The sequence below is a fragment of the Schistocerca cancellata genome, chromosome 6 (assembly GCF_023864275.1).
Source record: "Schistocerca cancellata isolate TAMUIC-IGC-003103 chromosome 6, iqSchCanc2.1, whole genome shotgun sequence".
Classification (NCBI taxonomy): Eukaryota; Metazoa; Arthropoda; class Insecta; order Orthoptera; family Acrididae; genus Schistocerca; species Schistocerca cancellata.
Window position 1 is genome coordinate 499,891,439 of NC_064631.1, and position 26,099 is coordinate 499,917,537.

At 39.2% G+C, this 26,099-nt stretch overlaps 1 protein-coding gene across 4 annotated transcripts in view; it reads left to right on the plus strand.

Annotated features, from left to right (window-relative positions):
- Window positions 1–26,099, plus strand: part of LOC126190711 (baculoviral IAP repeat-containing protein 6-like) — a 146,109-nt gene that overhangs the window by 114,908 nt on the left and 5,102 nt on the right. For all 4 annotated transcript variants that reach the window (XM_049931182.1, XM_049931183.1, XM_049931185.1 and 1 more), the window contains 2 exons: window positions 6,108–6,330; window positions 10,134–10,367. In XM_049931182.1, the coding sequence (XP_049787139.1) occupies window positions 6,108–6,330; window positions 10,134–10,367 (457 nt within the window). The remainder of the gene's footprint in view (window positions 1–6,107; window positions 6,331–10,133; window positions 10,368–26,099) is intronic.

The following is a 26,099-nucleotide window of genomic DNA, read 5'->3' on the forward strand; positions in this document are numbered from 1 at the left end:
AGTTTCAAATAAAAGTGTCTTGAGTGCCACATATGTTTGAGTTTGTAATATACATGGTTTATCAAAAATAATCACCCGATTTGGTACATCTCAGAAACTAATAAACGTATACAATGAATTTTGTTTTCTGATGAACAGAAAACTCCAAAGCTGCCCCACCCCCCTACCTTTTCATAGGATTGTTCACAAATGTGTTGAGTTATAGCTTCCACAGCTGCTATCACACGATGTCTCAGTTCATTCATTGTTCAGGGTGTATACGACCTGGGAGATCCGGGATAATCTGGGAGGTTTTCATTGTTTTCAGTTAATTTTTTGTAATTTTGACTAGTAAGAACAGATAATCTAACAAAAGATATTACTGTATCGCGCTACCGCAGGATAACATTGCAGCAATAAAACATGAACTAGAGGAAAAAAAAAAAAAAAAAAAAAAAAATTGCAAAGAAAATGCACCTTACGCAGCAAAACAGTGCTCTTAAAAGTGGCTGCCAACAGCAAAATGTGTCAAAGGCTTTAGGGAGACTATGCAATGCTTCTTAACAACAAATTGCCTCCGCTGAGTGTGTCACAACTGTTTACATTTAGATTCGTTTTAGCAGTTACGAGCAGGCTCATGTGCATGCACAGTTGAGTTGCTGATGAGTAGTACCTTTTCCCGCTTCTGGCTACAGAAATTTGGTTGTTGCTGTGTAAGCAGCTGCAGCAAGCAACTAGATGCAACTGGGAAAAATTTTACTCCTGCCCCCAACCTGCCAGATTCATGCATGCACATTAGGCCTGGATCTATGGGGTGGGTGAAATTTATATTCTTGAGGGGGGGAGAGCGTGTTTCAAAAAGCTCCTAGCATCCTGTGCACGTTTGTCTATCTATTACTAATATTATTTTGAAACGCATCCCAGTTGGTTTTTGAACACACTCTCTCTAGTATTGCCCAGGTGTGGAAATACTGTAGATCTGGAGCTGACGCGCAGAGCAGTCTGTATTATAGTGGGGAAGTGTGTAATCTCCATGTGACCCGTGTTTACATTTAGTGATTTTGCTGTTTCCTCTTAGTTTACTGCTCTCACCAAATGAGAACGAAATGGATTTCTGTGGCCGGAGCTGTAAAGTGAATTAAAATACAGTCACATAATAACGGAAGGCAAAAATACGTTATTACTTTCCAGATTTTATTTCATTTCCACCTTCTCAACATTCAAGCATTAATCACCTTGCAGAACAATGAAGTTATTTTTGTCGGTTTGCTAAAGAAATTTGGCTTTTATTAATCTTGCCCTCTGGCAACTACTGAAACGAACCTGTTTCTAACATGCCGCGGAAAATATTGCGGATGGTTGTTTGAAAAGCATTACTTTCTGACTCATTTTAAATCAACTCTATGGTGATGAGCCATTTAGAGGAATTTTGAGCTCGGAGGATCAGACTTTCATATTGTTATTATGAGCAAATTGATATAGTACTATGGGAAGCCCTCTCTCCTCTCTGGTAACTAATTTATTTGTGGAAAACTTCGAGGACAAGTCACTGGACTCGGCTAAAAAATTTTGCTGGCACATTTGTGTGATATCCTAAGGTGTAACACGCGCAAAACGATCAACATTATATATGAAAGCTTGGCTTCTCTTTCCAGTATGTGAAAGCTTTGTTTTTCTAATAGCAACACTATGTATATTAATTTAAAACATTAACTTTTCCGGCTTGTGTATTTGCGCTACTTAACAGTGATGTTGCTATTGGCTGAGTACATCACGTTCCCTATGGTCTGAATATCCGCTGTCATCGACTGACGAGATCACGAGACATGAGCTTACAAAAGCACACAGCAATCTCAATTTCAGTGGTTCGGAAAGTAACATGCAGTGTGTGGTGGTATTCGAATCTATACTTTCATAATATGAAAATATGCAGTGTACATGTTGCTGCCCATCAAAGATCTTTCCAAAACATGTTTTTCCCTGAGTTTTGTTTTCTAAAGTGCCAGGAAATTCTACGCCCTTGTATAAAAACGCAACCATTCAAGGGATTGATAAGTTTTACAATTCTGATGTAAAATCTAATGTCATTTAACATGGAAAAATGTGTGTCCGCCCAGGAGAAACTGTATTTTTAACTGGTAGATCTGGGGAAATCCGGGAATTTTTTTCCTTGTTCGTGTATACACCCTGTTGTTGTTGGTAACAAAGGCACATAAACAGTCTTTTATAAACCCCAACAAGAAATAATCGTATATAGTCAGATCCAGTGACCTTGGATGCCAGTAATGTAAGGCTGAATTATTTGGTCCGGTGCGACCGACCCAGCGTTCAATAATCTTTTGATTTAAAAATCCCTGCACTTTCAGATGCCAGTGTGGCGGTGCCCCATCCTGTTGGTAAATGAAATCATATGAATCAGTCTCCAACTGTGGGAAAAGAAAGTACAAACAAAATTCTGTGGACTCCGTGTGAAACAATGGCAGACGCGTTTGATGTCTGTGTCACTCAGGGACGGTCAAGTGATTTGCCTTTATTCAAACAATCTGTTTTTTGGATTTTTTTATGCCATTGTATAATGCTCTGTGCTGTAGGGGATCCACACTATACCTAGTACGGAAGTCATGCTTAATAATTATTACAGAGCGCACTGCACAAAAAGTAGAACACAAAACTCTTTGACCTAACACCATTTTTACTAGAACTGAAGTGGGTGCACAAGGCTACTACCTAGTAGAAACCATGTAAAATTAGTGTTTGCACCTTCCAACAGTACATTGTTCATGCACATATCTCAAATAATGTAATAGTAATCATTTGTTAAAATCCAGTGATTCTTTTTTATACACCCTGTACTGTTGCGTATTCATTAAAACTTGGTTTACGCAGTGCGATAAAATATGGATCAACACCATACACTTACACAATGGAATTCAGGTATTCGCTAGTTCTAACTGCCCTATGTCTATGACTTTCAAATAGCTTTTTATCAGCTGATTTAGGCAACTACACAGTCAGCTGGCATGTTGATTTATTATCTATAGCGATTATGTGGCTGCAACATATTTCACTGATGTTTCCGTGCTTCACATATGTAACAATGCATGGTAAAATACACACATTATTTGACAATGCATGGTAGTATCTCATACACACATTCTAAGACATGCAGTTCCCAAGGCGCCTATGTATAATTTGAAAATGCAATGATTTTATGTTTATATCTGTCAGTAATAATGGAGTTGTTCCCTCCCTCCCTCCCTCCAGATTATTTAATACAACATTTTTATCACTATTGAATGTCACAAAATTCCAAATCCCACCTGTCAATTACTTGCAAATGAGAGCCCAGCAGAGTAAATGGCTGCAGTGTGTGATACCTGGGATAGTAACCTTTGTAGCAGTATAGTGTATTTCAAAAAGTCAATCCCACCACAGGGGACCTCTCATTGCAAGTGTTCAGAAATATTTTCTGCAAGTATTTGTATGGAGTGTGGCCTTGTGTTAAGTGGAATTTGGACTACAAACATTACAGAAATTTTAAAATGTAGTAGAAAGTATTGACTCAAATTAAGTAAAAAATAAATTAAAGCCACACTTTCTGTAAAAGAAGAGATTGGTTGATAGGACATACCCTCAAGCATCAAAGCATAATCATTTGGTAATGGAGGGTAATGTAGGCTACAGAAATTGTGGGAGGAGATACAGATATGAGTGCAAATGGACGGAGGTTTCGGTAGTTATTCAAACATGAAGAGACTTCCTGGGGATAGACTAGCATGGAGTGCTACATCAAACCAGTCTTTGGACTGGTGGTATAGGAAGATTCACAAACTTCCTCATCTATACTGTGCAAACCACAGTAAAGTGCACGTCCCATTGTACCAGTTATTAGGGTTGATTCCCATTCCATTAAAGTATAGGGCACAGGATGAATGATCGTTTGAATGCCACTGTGTGTGCTGTAGTTATTCTAATCTTATCTTCAAGATACCATGCAAACAATATAATGTGTTGTAGAATATTCCTAGAGTCGTCATTTGAAGCTGGTTCTTGAAACTTTGTTAGTAGACTCTTGGGATGGTTACATCTATCATGTAGACTCTTACATTTTGGTTCTTTCATTCTCTCATTGATACTCTTCCTTGGATCAAATAAACCTTTGACCATTTGTGATGCCCTTATCTGTATATGTTCAGTGCCACCTGTTAGTCCTATTTGGTACGGTCCCCACATACTTCAGCAATATTATAGAGCTGGTGCAAGAGTGATTTGTGAGCAAACTACTTTGTAGACTGGTCGCACTTCACCAATATTCTACCAATACACAGTCTACCACCTGCTTTACCCAGGTGGTAGACTTCGTGGTGGGTAGTTGAAACCTTAACGGAGAATATAATTCAGTTGCTCCATTCGCGGGCGGAACTGAGACACGTGAGAATGCTCCTCTGTGGTCAGACAACAGGACTTCAGGAGTTGGTGGGTGACTGGAAAGATAAGGCCCCTCACATATGCAGTGAGGAGCAGTCCCTCTTGAATCCTACTGTTGGTCTCAATGAGGCCTTTACAGAGTGTAATTACTATCCCAACCTTGTACAAAAACAGATTTCTGTGCTTTATCTTTGCAGTCTACCATTGCCTCCGAGGTTCCACCGTCCAGCTACAGAGCAGCATTCCCCTTGTGGCTCAGTATCACCCAGGACTGGAGTAACTAAATTACGTTCTCTGACAAGGTTTAAACTATTTTCCATCATGCCCTGAAATGAGTAACACCCTACCCACTATCCTTCCCACCCCACCCACCGAACATGCACAATATCCTTCTCCATTCCTACACAACCCCTGCTCCCACCCCCTTGCCTCATAACTCATATCCCTGTAATAGACCTAGATGCAAGACCTGTCCCATACATCCTCTCGCCACCACCTACTCTAATCCAGTTATAAACATAACCATCCCATCAAAGGTGGGGCTACCTGTGGTACCAGTCATGTGATCTACAAGCTAAGCTGCAACCATTGTGCCGTGTTTTATGTGGGCATGACAGCCAACAAGCTGTGTGTCTGCAGGAGTGGCCACCGACAAACTGTGGCCAAGAGACGACGACTGCACTGTCACTGAGTACGACGTAACTGCTTCACAGCCTGTGCCATGTGGATCCTCCCCACCAAAACCAGTGTTCCTGAATTTAGCATGAGGGAGCTCTCCCTGCAACATATCCTACGTTCCTGGAACTTTGTTAGTCTCTGTCCTTATCTATCTAGCCGCTAGCCAGTTCCAATTCCAGCACTACACAGCCATCTACTCCACCAACGCACTCAGTCTTTTTACTTCTCTCTTTTTCCGAACCCCCCCACCCACTCCTCTCTTTCCCAATCCCTCCATTTAATCTTGTGACTGCACCTAGCTGCTGTATCCTCTCCCCCAACTCATCCCTGTGTGCTCCGACGAGCAGAACTTTACCGTCCCTCACCCCGACCCTGCTATCCCTCTCCCTCCCAACCTGAGTCACCTCCTTACTCCCATCCAGTTGCTTCTCCCATCATGTGCTGCTGTTTGTAGTCTCACTTGAGCTGCAAGAGACTGTGTGTGTGTGTGTGTGTGTGTGTGTGTGTGTGTGTGTGTGTGTGTGTGTGTGTGTGTGTGTGGGCACGCGCATGCGCTCTTTCAACAAAGGCCTTGTTGGACGAAAACTCATTTTGTGACAGTCTTTTTGTTGTGCTTATCTGTGACTCAGCATCTCTGCTATTTAGTGAGTAGCAAGTATCCTTTTCATATTATTTTTATATTCCATCCTGGATTTTCTATTGTTTGAGAAAGCAAATGTAATACTTAAGAGTTGAATGATGTCATTTGAAGTCTGTGTTAGGAATTGTATGGTTACTTATAAGATTTGTACAGTTATTTGTAAGATTGTTTTTGTTCTGTTATGTTGTCCTCACCATTTCATCCTCATCACTGGCACGCGAGTTGCCCAGTGTGGCGTCGACTAAAATACCTCGCACTCGGCAGCCGAACTTCCCCGTATGCGGTCTCCCGGCTGGCTATGCCATATGATCATTTCATTTCATATTTTTGTTATGTATTTATAAAAAAGGACATGTTGATAAATTTCTTTGCAATGTTTCAGTCCGGAGGGTACACCTTACAGTGGTGGCTGCTTTATATTTGACATATTCCTGCCTATGCAGTATCCTCATGTTCCACCAATGGTGAAGTTATGTACCACAGGAGGTGGTACTGTACGCTTCAATCCAAATCTTTATGCTTGTGGTCGTGTGTGTTTATCACTGCTTGGCACTTGGCATGGCTTACAAGGAGAAGCATGGCTTCCAACATCAACATTGCTTCAGGTTTGTTGTTTCATTATTAATGTTAAGACTTCATTATTTCTTACATATACTTAAAAACCTGAGCAACTACTATATTTTGATGAGTTTTCTTTATGTGAGAAAGATTTGTTCCTCTCCTCCCACCTCCCATTTCTTTTTCACTCCTCTTTCCTTCTCCATCATTCTCCCTCCCCTCCTCCTTCTTCCTTATCATCTACTTTTGTAAGTTTGTTTAAATTTATGCAAATCAAGGATAGAACAATTCGTTAACAATAAAAATTGTGCTGTCCATAATTTACTTAAAACTCTCATTTGTAGCAAGCAGTGTTCACTCCCTTGTCTGGGCATGGGATTTAGGTTTCCTGTCGTTTCCATAACTCTCATTAGCTGAAAGCTGTGTTACTTGAACTGGTCACAGGTATTTTTTTGTCACGTACTCGTGACTGTTGAATTAGTACATTTTGACTCAGTGAATGTCATTTAACTCTGAGATAAGCCTATTGCAGGTGTAATTCTTGAAATTAATGTGGGTTGAATCAGTTTTTTGGAAATCATTGTCCCCATCTTTTAGATCATGGACCCATGCTGTGGTGCCCACTGAGAATGGAGTGGCCTCGGTGGCAGCTTGTGCCAGCAGCATTCATAGCATGTCCAAGAAGGTGCAGTGAGGACATGAACAAAGCCACTCCATGGGCTGTGGACTTCAGTCAGGGTAGCTCTATATGTTGACAGAAACAGGATGTTAGGTGCAACATTGGACATAATTTCTTTGTGGTGCATGGTCTTCAGAGTGCAGACAGTGATCCACACAACTGATGGAGGCCAGTTAAAAGTGCATGGTAAAAAGGTGTTGCACCCTGTTTCTGACACAGAATTACTTGAAATCATTGGTGGTGAACACTGCCACATTATCTGAAACCAAAGTGTATGAGGCGCCTCAAAGGACAAAGATTTTTTTTCTAAGGCCATGTTAATAATGGCAGAAGTGACCTTGGACAAGCAGAGCACAACAGGGAAGTGAGAAAAGGAATTGGTGAAAACGACCACATGGAGCCCAAAAACTGGCCATTGGAATCTAGGTGGATATGCTCCAATAGCCCCACAGTGTTGAGCCATAGAGAGAACCACTAGGATGCACAACATTATGGACCTGATAGTCCAAACATTCACAGAGACACTCCATCATGTCAGAAGTGTTGAGCCAGAACACATCTTTATGCACCAAATTTTCCATGTGGGATATGCTTCAGTTGGCGGTGTACTGGATGCACAGCACTTGCACCCACAGAGAGAGGGCAATCGGAATGTGACAGTGCTCCTCGTCCAAGATGCCCAACAGAATCTTGTGGTTTAGGCATAGTGGATTTCACCTTGGCCATTAGTGGTGAAAATCAGGGCCAGGGGATGTCTGGGCTCTGTGTTGCACAAAATGAGTGAGGCAGCATAACATCAGGCCCTTGGGGTGGGGGTGATGGCTGTGTCATTGCATACATCATTTCAAAAGTTGAAATAGCTGATTAAAGATCAGAATAAAGTGAGAAGCACACCAGTTCATATTGCTCAAAAGCTGGATCAAATCCCTTAGGTAATCAGGACACAGCAACTGTGTTAATGTATAATGTGATAGTTCATAGAATAGTGGAAAGCAGACAACTACAGTGCCCACTCCTGGAGGCAATGGGCAATCTGGTCTGGTAAGGCGTACTTAGGGCTAAAGGTGGTAATCAACAGTCATTGGTCTTTGACAGGATGAAATTTTTGTCCAGGAAATAACAACTTGAATATCCGGAATAATGGTACCCATGCTGGCCCTTATCATGCTCACTAGCAGGTGCAGGTAGTGTAGGCTACGCACTAGACGGCTGTATTGTACATGCTCTACATATGTGTGAGCTGATCAGCCACCCTTGACCACAAATGCTACATCTCAGCTGCAAGGACTGCCCATGTGTCAACCATTTGCCCACCCCAGCCAAGTTGTGCTCAGGCCTGCCAAACTGTTCCAGGGAGGGCATGTGAGGTGAAACAGCAGAGCGTAGGTGACAGCAAGAGCATCTCATTCTATTGAGGGTAGCATTCCAGGGAGGTGGATGGAGTCTTACAAGCATATGCAATGCAGTGCTCTGTGCAACTGGGGTATTTGTGGGACAGGACCTCACCTATATCATGGGAGGACACATTAGTTGTTACTACCAACTGTAGACCAGAAGTGTATGTTGTCAAGCACAGTATCCCATTAAGGCAATCATTCAAAGCTTGGAAAGTTCATTTGACAGTGAGGTGGCCATTCAAAATCAGTCTTGACATCATAGCTGTTTCGGTGAATAAGACATTTCAGCTCAGTTTGCAGTATAATGGTTGTAATAACTGATCTCATCCAGAGACACTTGTAGATCGTTTAAATTCATGGGTGGCTGCATGTTGATAACCACTTCATAATCTTTCATTGATTTGAATCCATTGGTTGAGAGTTTGAACCCCAAATATGTCAAGGATGTGAAGGTGATTCTCTGGATTCACCCCTATAGCCATTATATGGAGACCTCAGCTGTGAACAATGTTAAGAGACAGGTTGGCTGTTTCGAGAAAATGCACAGTAAAGTTTCAATGAAATTTTGTAAAAAAGATTTTACATTACACGCAGTAATTTTTTTTATTCAGATAAATCATTGTTTTCAAATACATCTGCAGTAATAACAGATTTTTAAAATGGTAAATTCTATCCTAAATTTTATTGTTAAAAATTTGTCACTGGTTACTTAACATTGTTTACTTGCAAATTAACAAAACATTACTGCAGAATTTCTCAAAAACGCAAATTTGAAAGAAATTTATTGTTTTTATATTAAGATTGTAATACTTAATTATTCCAAAAATTGTTAATGGCAGTCTCAAATTAATCATGATTCAGTGCAATATAAAATTAAATTAAGGAAGAACCTTACTACAGCACATACAGTCACCCTGTAACATAACTTCGTGTAAACTGTGGTAAGGGACACAATGTAATATTGTTCACTTGCTTAAATAAATATTAACATTTATCTGATTAGCAGCAACTTCTCAAGTGCACTTACATACAGGAATTATCTTCAGATCTTTATCTGAGTTGGCTATTCACATCATCCACAGATTTGTACAACTCATATCTGAAACAACTTCCCTATCATGAATTGTGCACATGTTACTACTTCTAGCGGCCATGGTTTTGGCACTTACCATAATAAGTTACCAGTGGTGAGATTCTGATGTTGAAGATAGATTCTATCTCAGTTACCTTGCAATTGTTACCTAATATCTGCAACATAGTTGCTGACACTTCACACAAGTGGACAGCAGGAAGAGGTTCTCCTGTTTGTGTTTTTCATCATCTCTATACGGTATAGTCCGTTGTAACTTAATTCAATTTTCATACTCACGGAATGTTCTCCAAAACTTTAACTATGTTAGATGTTATCAGCTTTGCAAATCCAATGAACTTGAGCTGTCAGTGTACATTATATCCCTGTGGCAGACCAAGGTGCAAGATCTGCGAAATCCAATTGAATGTATGCCTGCGAGAGTGGAAACTGTCATTAAGGCTAAGGGTGGACCAACACCGTGTTGAATTCCAATGTTACCGCTGAAGGGCCCCACGAACTTGTAAGTCATTTTCAGACAGGTGTCCAGATACTTTTGATCACATAGTGTAAGTTGACAAATCAGGAAGTAACAATGATATGTTATCTGTGTACCACATTCTGTGCTTCTTTATATGGCTATGGTGTCTTTCATACATTTTATGGGTAAAAATATGGTTTAAATTATTTATTTTGTTGTTGCAGGTGTTAGTTTCTATCCAAAGTCTTATCCTGGTCCCAGAGCCATTTTTCAATGAACCTGGATTTGAAAGTATGATAAACACACCTAAAGGTAAAACTGAGAGTGCAAATTATAATTATGGTTTAATGGTCAACACAATAAAGTATGCAATGCTGGAACAGATAAGACATCCTGCACATGGTTTTGAAGAGGTGATACGCAGGCACTTCATTCTAAAAAAGAACAGGATATTGAAGGTATGACTTCAAACTATTTTTATAGTAAAGCCCTTGGTAATCTAGAGAGAGGGGTGGGGAGAAACTACTTGATGAATTTGCTGGTTTCCAAGATTATTGTAATTCCATGACAGTCCTCATTGGTAGTCCCATTGTTGTAAAGACTTCTTTCTTAACAAGCTGTAAGCATTTTTGCAGTCTCTAGCTATAAATTGGCCACGTTTGTAAATGGCATTGTACTGTCATTATCCACCTGCCCCAGTAAAATGCTTCAGATTCTTGGAGACTTGAATCAGTTTTCACCATAATAGGAGCGCTTGTGTGTGTTTGTATTCATTTATCCATCCAGATAAAGTGACATAACTTTGACAAATGCAGAGCACACTCTGCAAATTCCATAAGGCAATATTTTTACAGTTTCTATGCCTTAATTAGTGTTGCATAATATGTCAGTAATTTGATGTTGCATAATTGCTGAGGTGCAAAAACCATGTGTAATAAAACTAGTCTTTCAAAAGTATGTTTACATACTCCACTTCCATCATCGACAATTTTTTACAGTTTTACACCAATCAAAAAATAGTTAAAATATTAAGCTTCAAATCTACTGGAGTCAGTTTAGAGGTATTACGTAACTAATGACACTACAAAACACGAACCCTTGTCACCAGGTGACTTGGCCAGTAACAGATGGAAACCTTAGCTGTTGACAAGTCCTTTTAACTCTGTATGCAAGAATAGTGTCTTAATCACCTGATTTTTCAAAGTGTGTTCCCTATCTTTAAAATAGCATGAAAAAGACCTCGTTCTCATTATAGGTTATACTGAAGAATTGAATGGCTGTTGAGGCAAAACAAATGTTAGCAAGCAACCTCTCGGAGACCAACCACAACTGTTGCATTAGTTTTTCAGACTTGTAAGGCTCCTAAGTCAGTTATATTTTCTTAACTACTCATGGTGGTGAAAGTGAATTGACTATTTGTTTAAAGCTTCCACTAGTTTGGCTGAGGTACTGGTGAATACTCGCATAAAACATATTAAGTGTGTCCATGTGACTCATGCTCCTAATGAAATTTCATAAAATTCAACTGGTGAAATTAGTAGTGAAACAAGGGTAAAATTTCTAAATGTGTTGTTCTTACTAAAGGAGACCAGGAAATAAGTTTAAATAAAGCTTCACCTTTTTATATTTAACACTCTCTGGAACTCAATTTTATATTGCATAATGTTGTAAAAGCACATTTTAATAGATCAATTCCAGTGGAAACATCACCTCCCCACCAAGCATCAGCTCTCCGGAATACATTGTCAAAAAGCTATGCAAGACTAACAATAATTCATTTAGAGTAATGAAATCTCAGGAATGTCTAGTTAACATATGTAAGTGATTAACATTGTGAGGTCACAGACTACTGTAATAGCCCTTCGAAATGCTGGTATATTAATAACAGGTGGAACTGCCAGAGTGTTGAATGAATGCAGACAGACATGCATACATTGTGTTGTAAAAGTGCTGGATGTCAGTGGGATGGAGTTCTTGCCTGCTGCACTACGTCAATGCAGACATAGTTAATACTGTTTGTGGATGACTCTGGAATCATCATCCAACGTCCCATATGTGCTAGATTTGAGACAGATCAGGTGGTGGAGCATGTCAAGACAATATATCAACATTCTGTAGAGCATGTTGGGTCACAACAAGCGTCATTGTAGTGAAAAAAAAAATACTCTCTGGAATACTGTTCGTGATTGGCAGCATAACAAATAGGTTCACCAGATCGACACACGAATTTGCAGTCAAGGTCTGTGGGATAGCCATGAGTGTGTTCCTGTTGTCATATAAAATGTTCCTGTTGTCATATAAAATCACACTGCAGACCATAACCCCAGGTTTAGGTCCAATGTTCAAACACATAGATAGCTTGGTTTCAGACCCTAAACTGGCCTCATTCTAACCAACACATGGCTGTCACTGGCACTGAGGCAGAACCAGCTTTCATCAGAAAAGAACACAGGCCTCCACCCTGACCTCCAGTGAGCTCACACTTGACACGACTGAAGTCGCATATGTTGGTGGTTCAGGGCCAGTGGAATACACACTACAAGGCATCTGGTTCCTGCAGCCATACCCCGAACACGATAGTCTTCCCTTTCGGGAGTGCCCACGTGTCTGTCCGGAGCCCGGTCTTCTCGCGGGCGTATGTTCTCGTGATCACCGCTGCCAGCAGTCCCATACAGTGGCTACATTCCTGCCAAGTCTTACTGCAGTATTCCAGAAGAAACATCCGGTTTCTCATAGTGGCATTACTCGACCTCTTTCAAACTCAGTGAGGTGTTGATAATGGTGCCTGTGTCGCCTTAAAGGCACTCTTGACTAACATCAGCTCACCACGTCCAATCTGAAAGGTAACTTAACACTCACGACCATTGCAGTGTATATTTCAATCGAACCTGATTTCCATGCTCATAGTGGCACTACTGGCACCACTCCTTTGCGGCTGGTGTATAATTTGAATAGACATCATCTTTCATATGTATAAACGTGCCTGCCAACTTTAATGTGTCACACAAACCCTCCTCGGTGTTGCAGTTGTCCCTTTTTTTCCCTCTTGTGAGTGTATTGAGAGATTCTCACATTGGAGATTACCTCACATTAATGCAATTAAACAATGCTACAACTTTCAGCAGTCAGTGCTGTTCTGCAGTGACATAGTGTGCTTTTGTCAGTTCAACAAAATGTATAGGGTAATTAACAAGCTTGTTTAGTGGAAAATATGGTGAAAAGTGTTACTGATGAGATCCAGGAATTCTGTTTCTATTTTGTTGAGTTGACCCACACCGCTTGAATTTATTAACGCTACCTTCATGAAATAAAAACACGATACAGGAACGAAGAGTAGTCGAACACATTTATAATGATAATACAAGAGTATTTTAAGAAGCTCTCCAGCCTCATGTAGTTAGCATAAAATTTACAGCAGCCCTGAAGAAACTGATTCCCAAGAACAGCATGTCAGATCTCCTTTGACAATAGCAGAAGATTATAAGTACATGTGTAGGAAAGATTTGACACTGCATGTGCTGTTACCTCCATAATCACAAAGACTTGTGCTGAGCAAAAAGTAGCTCAGTCAGCAGCAGTGCCAGTAAATGGAACTGGAAAATTCGCTGAACCCTCAGCCACACCAACACTAGCCACCATGTATTCATGTGACAACTATTTTGTCTGAGAGTCCTGATGGCTGTTCTTGTAGAAAGAGTGGAATTAAAGGTTTGTGTGACACTCTCATAGCAGCTCAAAGGGAAACCCTCTATCGTGTGCTCAGCACCTTAACAGAAAAAAAAAGCTAAGGAGAAAGAAAAACCTCACATCAAAATGTTCCTCATATTTCAGTAGAGCATAAATAAGTGTAGTAAGCTAGTCAGGCCTCAACTGCCAGCTGATACGCATCTCCAGAGTGGCAAGTTACATGTTTAACCTTCCTGTGTTTTCCTGCTACTATATTTCTTAAATTTTGTCTATTTTTTCTGTTTATGAAGTTACATCAAGCATATTTAACTGTAAATGTAAATTTAGACAGTCTGTAGCTCACGTTTCATTTCTTCTGAACAGCCAGCTATGTAGCTCATTAAGGCATCAGTGTCCATTGGTGACACATCAGGAGGTAGCAAGTTGCATATGTAGGTGTCTGTATGTTTTTATACTTCACTTCTTCAGTTAGTTGTGCTAGCATAGGTTGGAAGTGTGGAAGTGTGCATGCTGTGTGCAGATGCAGGGGAGCAGGTCGCAGTTGGCGAACAGCTGGCTGCACTTTTGGCTGTTGTCAGTCATTTTGAGGCTACTGCCTCGAGGTTTAGCAGTGTCAGAGAATATGCCCATGAGCACTACTACCAATGCACCTCCTAATGTATCCAATGCGGTGGATCCACCCTCACATCATGGTGAGTTGGTGGCAATGCATTTGCATCACTCGAGACGAAGGGCCAATTTGGAGGCTTGCCATCTGGCCTCGTCCATTTGCCCTGTGTGTGAGCAGGTGGCCTTTCCTTCAGCAGGATTCAAGGAAGCAAACATGTGTAGTGGTTTGCTAGTTATCAGGAGATCCCGTGTTAGCTGTGTTATGGAGCCCCATAGGAAGATGGCTTTCAGGGCTGGAAAGAAAATTGGTGTGCACTTAGGCCATCCTCAGTTCGTACAGGTGACTGGCGGAGGTGGTGAAGGCTGCTGGCCTCGTATGCTGGGTGCAAGCAGAACTCACACTTTACAGCATTGTTCCCAGAGTTGATCAGGATCCTTTAGTTTGGAGCCAAGTGGAGGGTCTCGGCAAAAGGCTTCATAGAGTCTGTTACAGTCTTGGCAGGAGATTTCTAGACGTGCATTATCGGGTAGGCAATTGCAGCACTCACCTTGATAGGTCAGGGGTTAACTACACAATACAAGCAGCTACTCGGGTAGCAGAGCCCGTGTGGACTGCACGTGAGGGTTTCTTAGGCTCAGCAGTAGTTTCAGGTGCTCTGATCAAATCTCGCCGGTAGATGGGGAAAAAAGTAAGTCAGGCGCATTCAGAGTAGACACTTGGGCAGTCAAAATTTTATCAGTAAATTGTCGAAGTACTCATAACAAAGTTTCCAAATTTACTACCTTCCAGGAAAGTTCTCGCACTCAAATTATTCTTGGGACCGAGAGCTGGTTGAAACTCGAGTGGAAAGCTCTGAGACAGCCAGTGAGTCATGGGACATATATCGGAAAGACAGATCAGATGCCGTAGGAGGGGAAGTGTTCATTGTAGTTGACAAAAACATTCTCTCTATTGAGGTCGAAGTTGTGTGTGACAAGTCTAGGTGAAACTGAGTTAATTATGGAATGTTTTTACTGGCCACCCAATTCCAGTGTGACAGTTCTAGTCATTCAAAGTAAGTCTATGGGTCAGTAGTGCTAAATACCCTCATCATGCAGTATTAGTTGGAGGCAACTTTAATGTACCGTCAAACTGGGTGATTTCGGACACTGGAGCGAATTCGGACAGTATGGCTTATTTGCTCTTTGCCTCTGCATAGAAACAAAGAGTTACTTATTTTAATGTCCCTGCGCCAGTTATTTTAAGTGCAAGATTGCATTTATCGCTTTCCACAACTTTTATTTTGCGTCAATTGTTTCCCTAGGTGAATAATTGACGAACAGTCTGAGTGTTAAAAAGCCATGCGTTATCGTAAAGTGCAAACTTTCTGTTGTTGCGCCGAGTGGGAAGTTATTGTAACCGTATTTGTCAACGCGCTCAGTAGCTAACAGCATTGAGACAATTTCTGTAAAAGTTTGTCGAGTTTCTCGTGCAAGGTTATAAAATGACGGTAGTTTTTGTAAAACTGTGTACTGTGTAGGGTGATTTCAGACAATGCCAAGAACGTATAAGAGCAGGAGAGGTGCTTCAGTACAGTGAAATTATGACCCGGAACTTTTAGATAAAGCTGTTCGTGATATTCAGAGTGGTAAATTATCGTACAGAAAAGCGTGTGATTTGTATGGTATACCTAAATCAACCCTACAAAATAAAGTGCAGGAAGCACATCCGAAAAAAAATGGGAGGACAGCCAGTGCTAAATGAAGAAGAAGAAGAAGAAGAAGAAGAAATGTTGAAGCAAGGTATCTTGAGGGCTGCACATTGGGGATTTCCCTTCACTAAATTGGATATTAGATATTTAGTTAAAGGCTACCTTGATAAATCTCTCTGAAAAGAGAAGAAATTTCATAATTTGCCAGGAGAGGAATGGGTGCATTTATTACTCAAACAAAAAACGAGCTCGTGCAGAAGTGAACAAAGAGATGTTTTTCTCCAATATCAAGGCAAAGCTGGAAAATCTCCCACCTAGCAACATGATCAACTATGATGAAACCAATATATCAGATGGTCCAGGCAAGCAGCAGATAATTATGAAACGAGGGAGTAAGCATGCTGAAAAAGTGATGGTGTCTCAATAATGATGGCAGCTAGTGCTGATGGTAAACTGCTTCCTCTGTACGTCCTTTACAAATCGGAGCATTTGTGGGACACGTGGCAAGGTGGACCACAAGGAACCCCTTTCAATAGGAACAAAAGTGGATGGTTTGACCTGCCAGTATTTGATGACTGGTTCTTTACAATCGCTTTGCCCTATTTGAAGAGGCAAAACAGGCCAATAGTCATGATTGGAGACAACTTATCCAGTCACATGTCTTTACGTGTTATTGAAGAGTGTGAGCGGAACAATATTTCATTCATTTTCTGTCCTCCAACCGCTTGATGTAAGCTTCTTCGGGCAATGAAAGCAGCATGGCGAGCTGTATTAAATGATTGGAAGAAACACACTCATGGGACCATTTCCAAGGATGCCTTTTCATCTCTTCTGAAGCAGAAAAAATTTCAGCAAACTCCAAGGAAAACGTAAAGGGTGGCTTTCACACCACAGGCATAATCCCTTTTGATCCAGATGATGTCTTACGAAAATTGCCCGATAATGAGGAGAGTCAGCAAAGCAATGCAGGCACATGGTCTTCCACTTTTGAAGAAATGCTCAAAGAAATTTGTTATCCTCCAAATAAGCTTGGTAGCTCCCACCGCCGCCGCAAACTAGACGTTCAACCTGGAAAATAAATCACTAGCTGAGATTTTCAAGGAAACGAAAACAGTTCTGAAACAAGTAACAGTGCTTCTAGCAGTAGTGAAAGTGAAAACTACACATCATCCAACAACTTTTTACTGCTCAAAGAAGAGGCTTTTCTTGTTGCAGAGTACAAATATAAACTTGGAAACAAGGAGCAAACAAGGCAGTATGTTGTACTGGCCACAAATGTTGGTGCTATGGAAGTAAGTGTGAAATTCTTGCACCCGCACGAGAACAGCAAAAACGCATTTGTGTTTCCTAATGTCCCCGATGAAGACACAATACAAAAATTGCAGATTTCAAGAATACTTCCCACACCAGTTGAGAAGAGAGGAATGTTCATATTTCGAGAAGGTGTGAGTCGGGCTCGAAGACAATCGTTTATTTAAAGTGTTTGCAACTTAATTTAGAATGATGAGTGAGAGAAATTATTTTGACCTTTTAGTTAAATTACTTTGTTTGTTTGTCTCTGTCTTTCTAAAATTTCAGTTAAGAACTGTAAAAAAATTTTTATTTAAATTCTTGCAAAATAAACTTATCTGTAATATATAAAATTCATTATCATTCCATATCACTTATTCGTAACAAAGGGCAACCTTAAAATGTGTAAAATGTCACCAAAATCAAATAAAAAGCCTGTAGAATTTTTAAAAGTTAGTAACTCTCCAAATTCATCTCTACATACTGTAACTTCGGACAGAGATGTAAAAAACGTGAGAGATGTAAAAAACGTGTTCGAAGTCACCACAATCCATGAGATGACTTCAGACACTTGATTTAACTGCCTCAGATAAATATACCTATGTGTACACTTTCTAGTTCTGGGATATTTTATTCGTTACAAATATACCCTACCACTTCCATAACAATCAATTTAATCTAACAATATATACGAAAGTTACAATCAAAATAACGACAAAACCGTCCGAAATCACCCATTTGACGGTACCATATATAGTTTGGGATGTGTATGGATCTGTTTAGAGAGGTACAGACACAGCCTTGCGAAGTCCTTTTGAACAATTTTCTGAAAACTGTGTTGAGCAGCTAATTCAGCAACCCACATACAATGAAAATACCAGAGGCCTTAATAGCTACAGAGGCCAGACCTTATCGAGTGTCATTAGCAGTGGGCTATAGTGATTATGATGTCATTATAGAAACTATCATTACGGAAGTTAATAATTCAGTCAAGAAGGCAAGGAGAGAGTTTCGGCTAGAAAGAGCAGATAATTAGTTCTTAGAATCACACTTGGACAGTACCTCTATCTTATTTCCAGTAAGATAGAGGTAGAGGAATTGTAGGCAAAGTTTAAGAAGACAGTAAATCATGGTCTGGAGAACCATATACCTAATAAGTAGGTTAAGGATGGAGGAGACTCGCCATGGTTTAACAGCAAAATTAGAAAATTCTGAGAAAGCAGAATGACACAAAAAGGTTAGTAGAGATTCGTGTGTCTGTGAAAGTCTATGCATGAAGCATACAACTACTGCTACAGTCAAACTTTACCAATAGGTTTGGCAGAGAACCCAAGAAAATTAAGGACCTAAGTAAAATCGCTAAGTGTGTCTAGGGATTCCGTCCAGCCATTCATTGACAAGTCTGGTGTGGCAGTTGAAGATAGCAAAACGAAAGCTGAAGTTTTAAATTTTGCATTTAAGATTGTTCATACAGAAGAATTGTATAGACAGAACATTTGACCATCAGGTGGACTCTATGTGGATGATATATTAATATGCACACCTGGCATAGAGAAACAACTGAAAGAGTTAAAACAGGTAAGTTGCCAGATCCTGATGCAATTGCAGTTTGGTTTTGGAAAGACTACACTACGGCATTGGCCTCTTACCTAGCTTGCATTTATCGCAATTCTCTTGCCCAGTGCCGAGACCCAAGTGACTAGGAAAAAGTGAAGGCGATTCCTATAAATAATAAGGGCAAAATAACAAACCAACAAAATTACAGACCAATATTCTTAACATTGGATTGCTGCAGAATCCTTTAATATATTCTCCGTGTGAATGTAATAAATTTTCTTGACCCTGAGAAGCTTATGACCATGAATCAACATGCTCGCGTGAAACTCAGCTTGCCCTTTTCTCATGATATATTGCAAACTGTGGATTAAGGGCAACAGGCAAATTCCATATTTCTAGATTTCTGGAAAGCATTTGACATGTTGCTCCATTGCAGACTGTTAAAGAAGGCAAGAGCATATGGAATAGGTTACCAGGAATGAGTGTGGTTTGAAGAGTTCATAAGTAATATAACCCAACATGTTACCCTCTACAGTGAGTATTCATCAGATACAAGGGTATTGTCATGAGTGCCTCAGGAAAGAGTTATATGACTGCTATTATATACTATATACATAAATTATCTGGCAGACAGGATGGGCAACAGTCTGCTGCTGTTTGTGGTGTAGGGGAAGGTGTCGTTGAGTGAGAGGAGGAGGAGGAGGAGGAGGAGGAGGAGGAGGAGGCAAGAAGACTCAAAGAAAGTTTTTAGTTGGTGTGTTGAGTGGCAGCAAGCTCTAAATGTAGAAAAAAAAAAAGAAGTTAATGCAGATGAATAGAAAAAACAAACCCATAAGGTTCAGATGCAGAATTGGTAATGTGCTGTTTGACACAGTCCTGTCATTTAAATATGTGTGTATAATGTTGCAGAGTGATGTGAAATAGTATGAGCATGTGAGGATTGTGGTAGGGAAGGCTAATGGTCAACTTCAGTTTATTGGGAGTATTTTGGGAAACTGCGGTTCATCTATAAAGGGAACTGCATATAGGACACTAGTGCAACCTATTCTTGAGTACTGCTATAGTGTTTGGGATCTGTACCAGGTTAGATTAAAGGAAGATTCCGACACAATTCAGAGGCAGGCTGCTAATTTGTTGCCATGGGTATGAAGAACGTGCAGGAGGTGCTTTGGGAACTCAAGTGGGAGTTCCTGGAGGGAAGTTAAAGTTCTTTTTAAGGAACACTATAGAGAAAATTTAGAGAATCGGCCTTTGAAGCTGACTGCAGATTGCTTCTACTGCTGGCAACATTTTGCATAAGGACCACAAAGACAAGATATGAGAAAGTAAAGCTCACACAGAGACAGATACACAGTTGTTTTCCTGTGCTCAGTTTTGTGAGTGGAATAGAAAGGGAAATGACTAGGAGTGGTACATGGTACACTCTGCCACACACCATATGGTCACTTGTGGAGAATGTATGTATGTATATAGAAGTAGATAATGTATCCAGGATGCATCTTGAGGAACTGGAGCTTGTATCATATTATAAACTCCGGCATTATGTTGTGGCAAACAAACTTTAAAACAGTCTAATCTCTGTGCACTGAGGGTTTATAGACTCCTGTGTAAAAATTATTTAAGTGGCCATCTTTATAAATGACACATATTACTTTTACATACTCCCCTCATGTCCAACTTTTGAGTATGTGTAACTGTAGTCTGTTTGTTTGTTCTTTATTGTACCTACCACATAATGCAACAGTTGTCCAGGTGTCTGTTGCAGATCTCAACATACAATTTTTATTTCCTTTCATTCTTTGTGGTAATTTAAGTGCACACAATATGCTAAGTAATGCTTCTCCCACAAATGCAACAAAATTAAGATTTAGTGTGCTGTATGCACATTTAAACCAATTATTACTTACAGACAGGAAACAGGTTCTCCTTGGAGTAGAAGAGATAATCAGTCTAAGCATCAGAAATTAAGATAATCAAAATCATTAAAAAAAACGTGATTGATTTAGAACTGTCTTAAATAGAAAAGAACATACAATTAAATATTTTCTGTGGCTGACATCACATACAATAAAATTTGTTGAAATTGAAAGAATACCCAGAATGATTCCAAGCTTGGAGCATATGTAGAAGTATACCAGCAACAAGAGGTTAAGATTTCATAGAGGTGGTATACCAGGGCATTTCGAAAAGTAAAGATACAATGGCTCGCAGTCCTTAAATAGATCATTTATTTAGAAAATGTCAGTTACATCTTGTTAACTGGATTATTTGTTATTTTTTGACATAATCACCCCCGTTATCCAAACATTTGTTAAGTCGGTGCACAAGCTTTTGTATGTAATGTTAGCTGTTGACAAGACAGTGTGTGTGTATGAGGGGGAGAGTGGTAGAGAGAGGAGGGGGGGGGGTAATCACTTACTATTTAATTTTCTACATCTACATGCATACTCCCCAAATTGACCTTTTCCAAATAAATTTGCCATTGATACCTGCAGAGAACCACCACCTTCAGTGCACATCTGTGTGAGCTCCAGTTTCTGATTTTACATTAGTGATAATTTTATGAGATAGTTGTTGCTTGACTCTTTTTGAAATGCATGCCCTTAGAATTTTAACAGTAAATATTTTTGTGATATATAATGCCCCTCTTACAGCATCTGCAACTGGGATTTGGAAAATCTCCATGTCTCAAAATAATTGCATGTTCTGTCAGCCAACCAACCAACCAACACTATCTCACTAACCTCATCGCACAGCTCCTTTCCCAGTTTCTCATTTGTAAGGGTGTTAGCATACAGAATGATCGAAGACGCTCCATTACTAGTGTTGCGACAACTTTATATCAGTTGCAACTAACAACTAAGAGCCTGCAGGGATGGCCACAAAATAAGTTTTATTTTGTAATTCTGCAGAAAAGTATGTGTGCAACTTTTCATGTCATATTTCAGTATTCCAGGATTTAGGGTGAAACACATTCTAAATAATGAATGCACTATGAATTTCTTTTTCAAACTAATCTGGTTGTCTCTGGTATGGGTATGGTGTTCAGACATAACTCACCTACAGCAACTGTGTAGAGCTTGTGTACATCTGTAGAAAGGCATTATGTGTCATCTCACAAATTTTGCAAGTACTATTTGTCCTGTTGAGTGCTGGAGAAATGTTACGAGCAAGCTGTAGAATGGCATATCCTATGAACTGTGAAGCTATTATGCTATATTACAATTGATGAGATGCTAGTGAGCTGCTACAGCCCATAGGCTATAAAATTAACACCACACGACAGTCACTGACACACCATACTCTTCTCAACCCTCCAATTAAATAACTTCTAAAAATAATTAACTAGCAACAAGGCCTTGTTTTATTTTTACAAGTGTTTCCTTTTATAAATGGCTTCAGAGATCGTGATGTTTTATGACAGAGTTGGAGTGAAAGGCCACCTTAGCTGCTGGAGAGTTCTCAAGTAATTTTTGATGTGCTGTGTTTGGAAAGTAAAATAAAGCACATTGAGTAGTTTTTAAATTAACAAGTAATGAGCCTAATTCTGATAGAAATCATACACATCTTGTGTCTTGAGAATTTTATGTGGAGAATGGAAAACACTATGATCCAAAATTTAAAATAATAATAATACACCGATTATACAACAGTATATGAACATTTATTTATATTTTAACTTTAATCAAAAAATTTGCAATCGAATAAATGCACCAGTTGCACTTTTATTTGAAATGTCACAACTGATTACAGCCCTCAAGGCTATCTGCCAAATGGTTATACATCTATTGTGGTGAGAGTACACACACTGATTGACTGTTGTTGTCACAATGATAAGCATATAGCAACTGGTGTGTGTGTGTGTGTGTGTGTGTGTGTGTGTGTTTTCAATTGCAAATCTATACTACAGTGTGGAACCTGCCTCGCACTGCCTCATAAGTTGGACAGGAAATACATAACAAATGTTGTTGTTACACACAGTAAGTTTCATAGACAGTTTTGAGTGTGGTTGTTGTGCTCGCGTAAAACAGCTTACAGGTTTTATTCATATACATCTACATGAGTACTCTGCAATCAAAACTTGGTGTTTCGCAGAGAATGCATAGAACTACTTTGACTATTTCTGTGCTGTTCCACTCCTGACTAGCATTTGGGGAAAAACGAACCCATAAATATTTCTGTGGAAGCACTAATTTCTCTCAATTTATCATGGTCATTTCCCCATATGGAGGTGAACATGAGCAAAATATTTTGGTATTCGGAGGTGAAAGTTGATGATAGAAATTTCATGAAAAGATCTCACTGCCTTTGTTTTAACGATTACCACCCTAACTTGTTTATCATATCCAGGACATTTTCTCCCCAATTTTGTGATAATACAAAATGAGTTACTTGTCTTGGAACTTTTTTGATGACCTCCATCAGTCCCTTGTTGTAAGTATCCCATACCACTCGGCAGTTATCTAGAAGAGGATGGACAGATGTAGTGTAGGCAGTCATTTTAGTAGATGTGTTTCACCTTTGTATTCTGCTGATGAAACAGAGTATTTGATTCATCTGCTGCCCAAAAACAGTTCTTTATGCTTGACATAATTTCTAATTGTGACATAGTAGCAGTTCTCTGTTTGCAGTAATATTTGCTTATTCATTACCACTTGGAAATGGTTCCTCCACCAACTATAACTCGTAGTTACATGTACAGTAACATATTCGTGCTCATCACGAGACCATGTTAGAATTGGATAAAAGATAAAATAAATTCTCTACATGGACACTTTGTAACATTATTCCTTTGTAAAAGGAAACATGTCATGTGACTAGGACAGCCATGTTTGTTCAAAATGGTGTGGATTGTAACTTCGCAGTAGAAGCAGACAAGTGACCATGGGTAACATCTTTACAGGCAGATACAATAGCATGCCATTTACATCTTTTTAGTGTATTGATGTTGGTGAGATGAACTATGAAATTCCCTCATCACTGGAATATTACTATATGGAAAAAGCCAAGGTTGAACACAGAGTTCTTAAGTTCACACTGACATAAATCTATGTAAAAGTCTCTATAGATACAGTTTGTCTCCAATTATTTGTGTAAAAATCTTCCATTGCACTCTTCATTTGCCAGGTGAAATGTTTCCTGTTCATGGGTTTGCACCAATTTATAGCCACTAGATCACATGTAACCCACATCCAGTATTGTGGCACAGCTTTAAGAAGCTAGTTCAATGCAGTATGTAATTAGTTGTCTCTAAGACCTGGGACTTCATTCAAAGTTTTGCATGTATATAACAACTTGCCCTCTCCTTTAACTGTTCTAAAATAAGTTGGTAGCGTGTAACCCTTGAGGTGAACGGACAAATTTTCTGTGACTTTCTCTGATGTTGCATCCTAATGAGCATTACTAATGGAATGTTGTTCAGTTATAACCCTAGTCCAGTCTGAGCTACAGCGTTTCTCATTTATGCCATTCTCTGAGTAGTGGTTAGCTATGTTGAATCTCTGTATCTCGGAAACAGTTACCCTAAAAAGACGTCAGGAATATTGGAACTGTATGGCATTTAATATCTAGATGTATGGATACAATGATTAGTTTCAGCAATCAGACATGCAGTTACCCTCTTGCCTATAGCATTTAGATATGGATTGTAGCCTGTGTAATGCTGTCAAGTGAGAGCCAAAGTATCAGTTGCACTAATGTTATTCCTCCATTTTATGGAGCACTTCTCCAAGCTTTCATCCACACTTTCAGTAGAAAAATTCATCCAGAGCATGCCATAACAATCAGAAACTAATACAATCTTCATATTAGTGTGAAGTTCATTCTCAGTGGCACGCTCGTTGTCACCTACAGATGTGAAATTGGAGCCGAGGTCAAAACTTTCGCCAATGATGATAAAATTGAAACCGGTTATAACGACATTGAAGGGGCTGGACTGTTCATGGTCGTTATAGCCAATACTCGTACAAACTGGGTGTTTGCTTTTTGTCTGTAAATTTTAGGGTGCCATAGCATTAACATTTCAAAAAGTAGCAGAAATGAAATATGCTTGCTGTATTTACAGAACAGAATTTGTGCAGAGAGACTGAAGAGGAATTTATCTTAAATTTATGCAGTACGTACAGCAATAAAATGCCAGCAGCATGTTAAAATAAATTAAGAAAGGAATAGCAACCATGTACACTGTTCAATAATGTTGAAAACAGGTATAATGAATGAGATGCAATGTTGAGGATGTTTAAAACTAACTGTAAGTGCCGTGTAGTATAATAGTCATGAATGGCATAACTTCATTCCAGATAGTGTATTACAAAAATTAATCAACAGTACAAAAATGAAAGGACAGTATTCTATACCAATACATAAATTACACGAAGGACTACACATTCTCGTATGTTTCTCCTTGAAATGTTGTAGAAATATGATGTACTGTACCTAACACATTGAAAATATCTCTCACACACAACAACGAAACATCGGTAAAAAATACACTATTAATCCAACTCTGTACTTTGAAAAGTAACACATTTTGGAATCTTGTTTTTCTACAATCACAGCAAAGATAGTGTTGTTTAGTTTTTTTAACTACTTGCTTTAACTTTGAAATGCTATACAGCACAGTATACTGTCCTACTTAAGGTAATCAGTTAGCTTTGTTTGCTTTTTGCATTTAAGATGTGTGTATGTGTTTTGCATTTGGCGATGCTTTTGTTTCAATGCCTGATTTGAAACTAACAATATAAAGAAAACAAGAGTTCGAAAATAAGCATTACATTGTTGTTACTGATCCCCAAATATGTAACAAACAAAAACAAACATTGGATGTTACACCGATATATTTCTTCAAAAAGTAATTAAAAATACGTTGTTGTATATATGTTGCAATAAGCGATTCTTAAATACAGCATTTACGTAAGATTTAGACGAGACTGTTAGGTTTTCTTGTAAGAGCCAATATGCCATTAGAAGCGATGTTGCTGTAAACAGTATTGACTGTAATGGTAAACTGTAATAAAATATTTTCAGTGTGAGATGTTGCATATTACAAACTTTATACTCTGTAACTTCAGTATTATTTTTCCTTTCAATTAGTAGCTTCATAGTTCCGCAGAATACCAAAAACACAGCACAGTTCACATTAAACATTTTTAAAATTTTTTTTATATACATGTCAAGTTTCATTGGACCAAATTGAGGAGCAAATCTCCAAGGTCATGGAACATGTCAGTACATGAAATTACAACATAAAAGTAATAACATATAAAAATAAAATGATTATGAACCCAAAAAAAGTCAATCCCTAAATTTAAGTGCAATCAACACTACAACAAGAATCAACTTACTGTCCCATGAGGA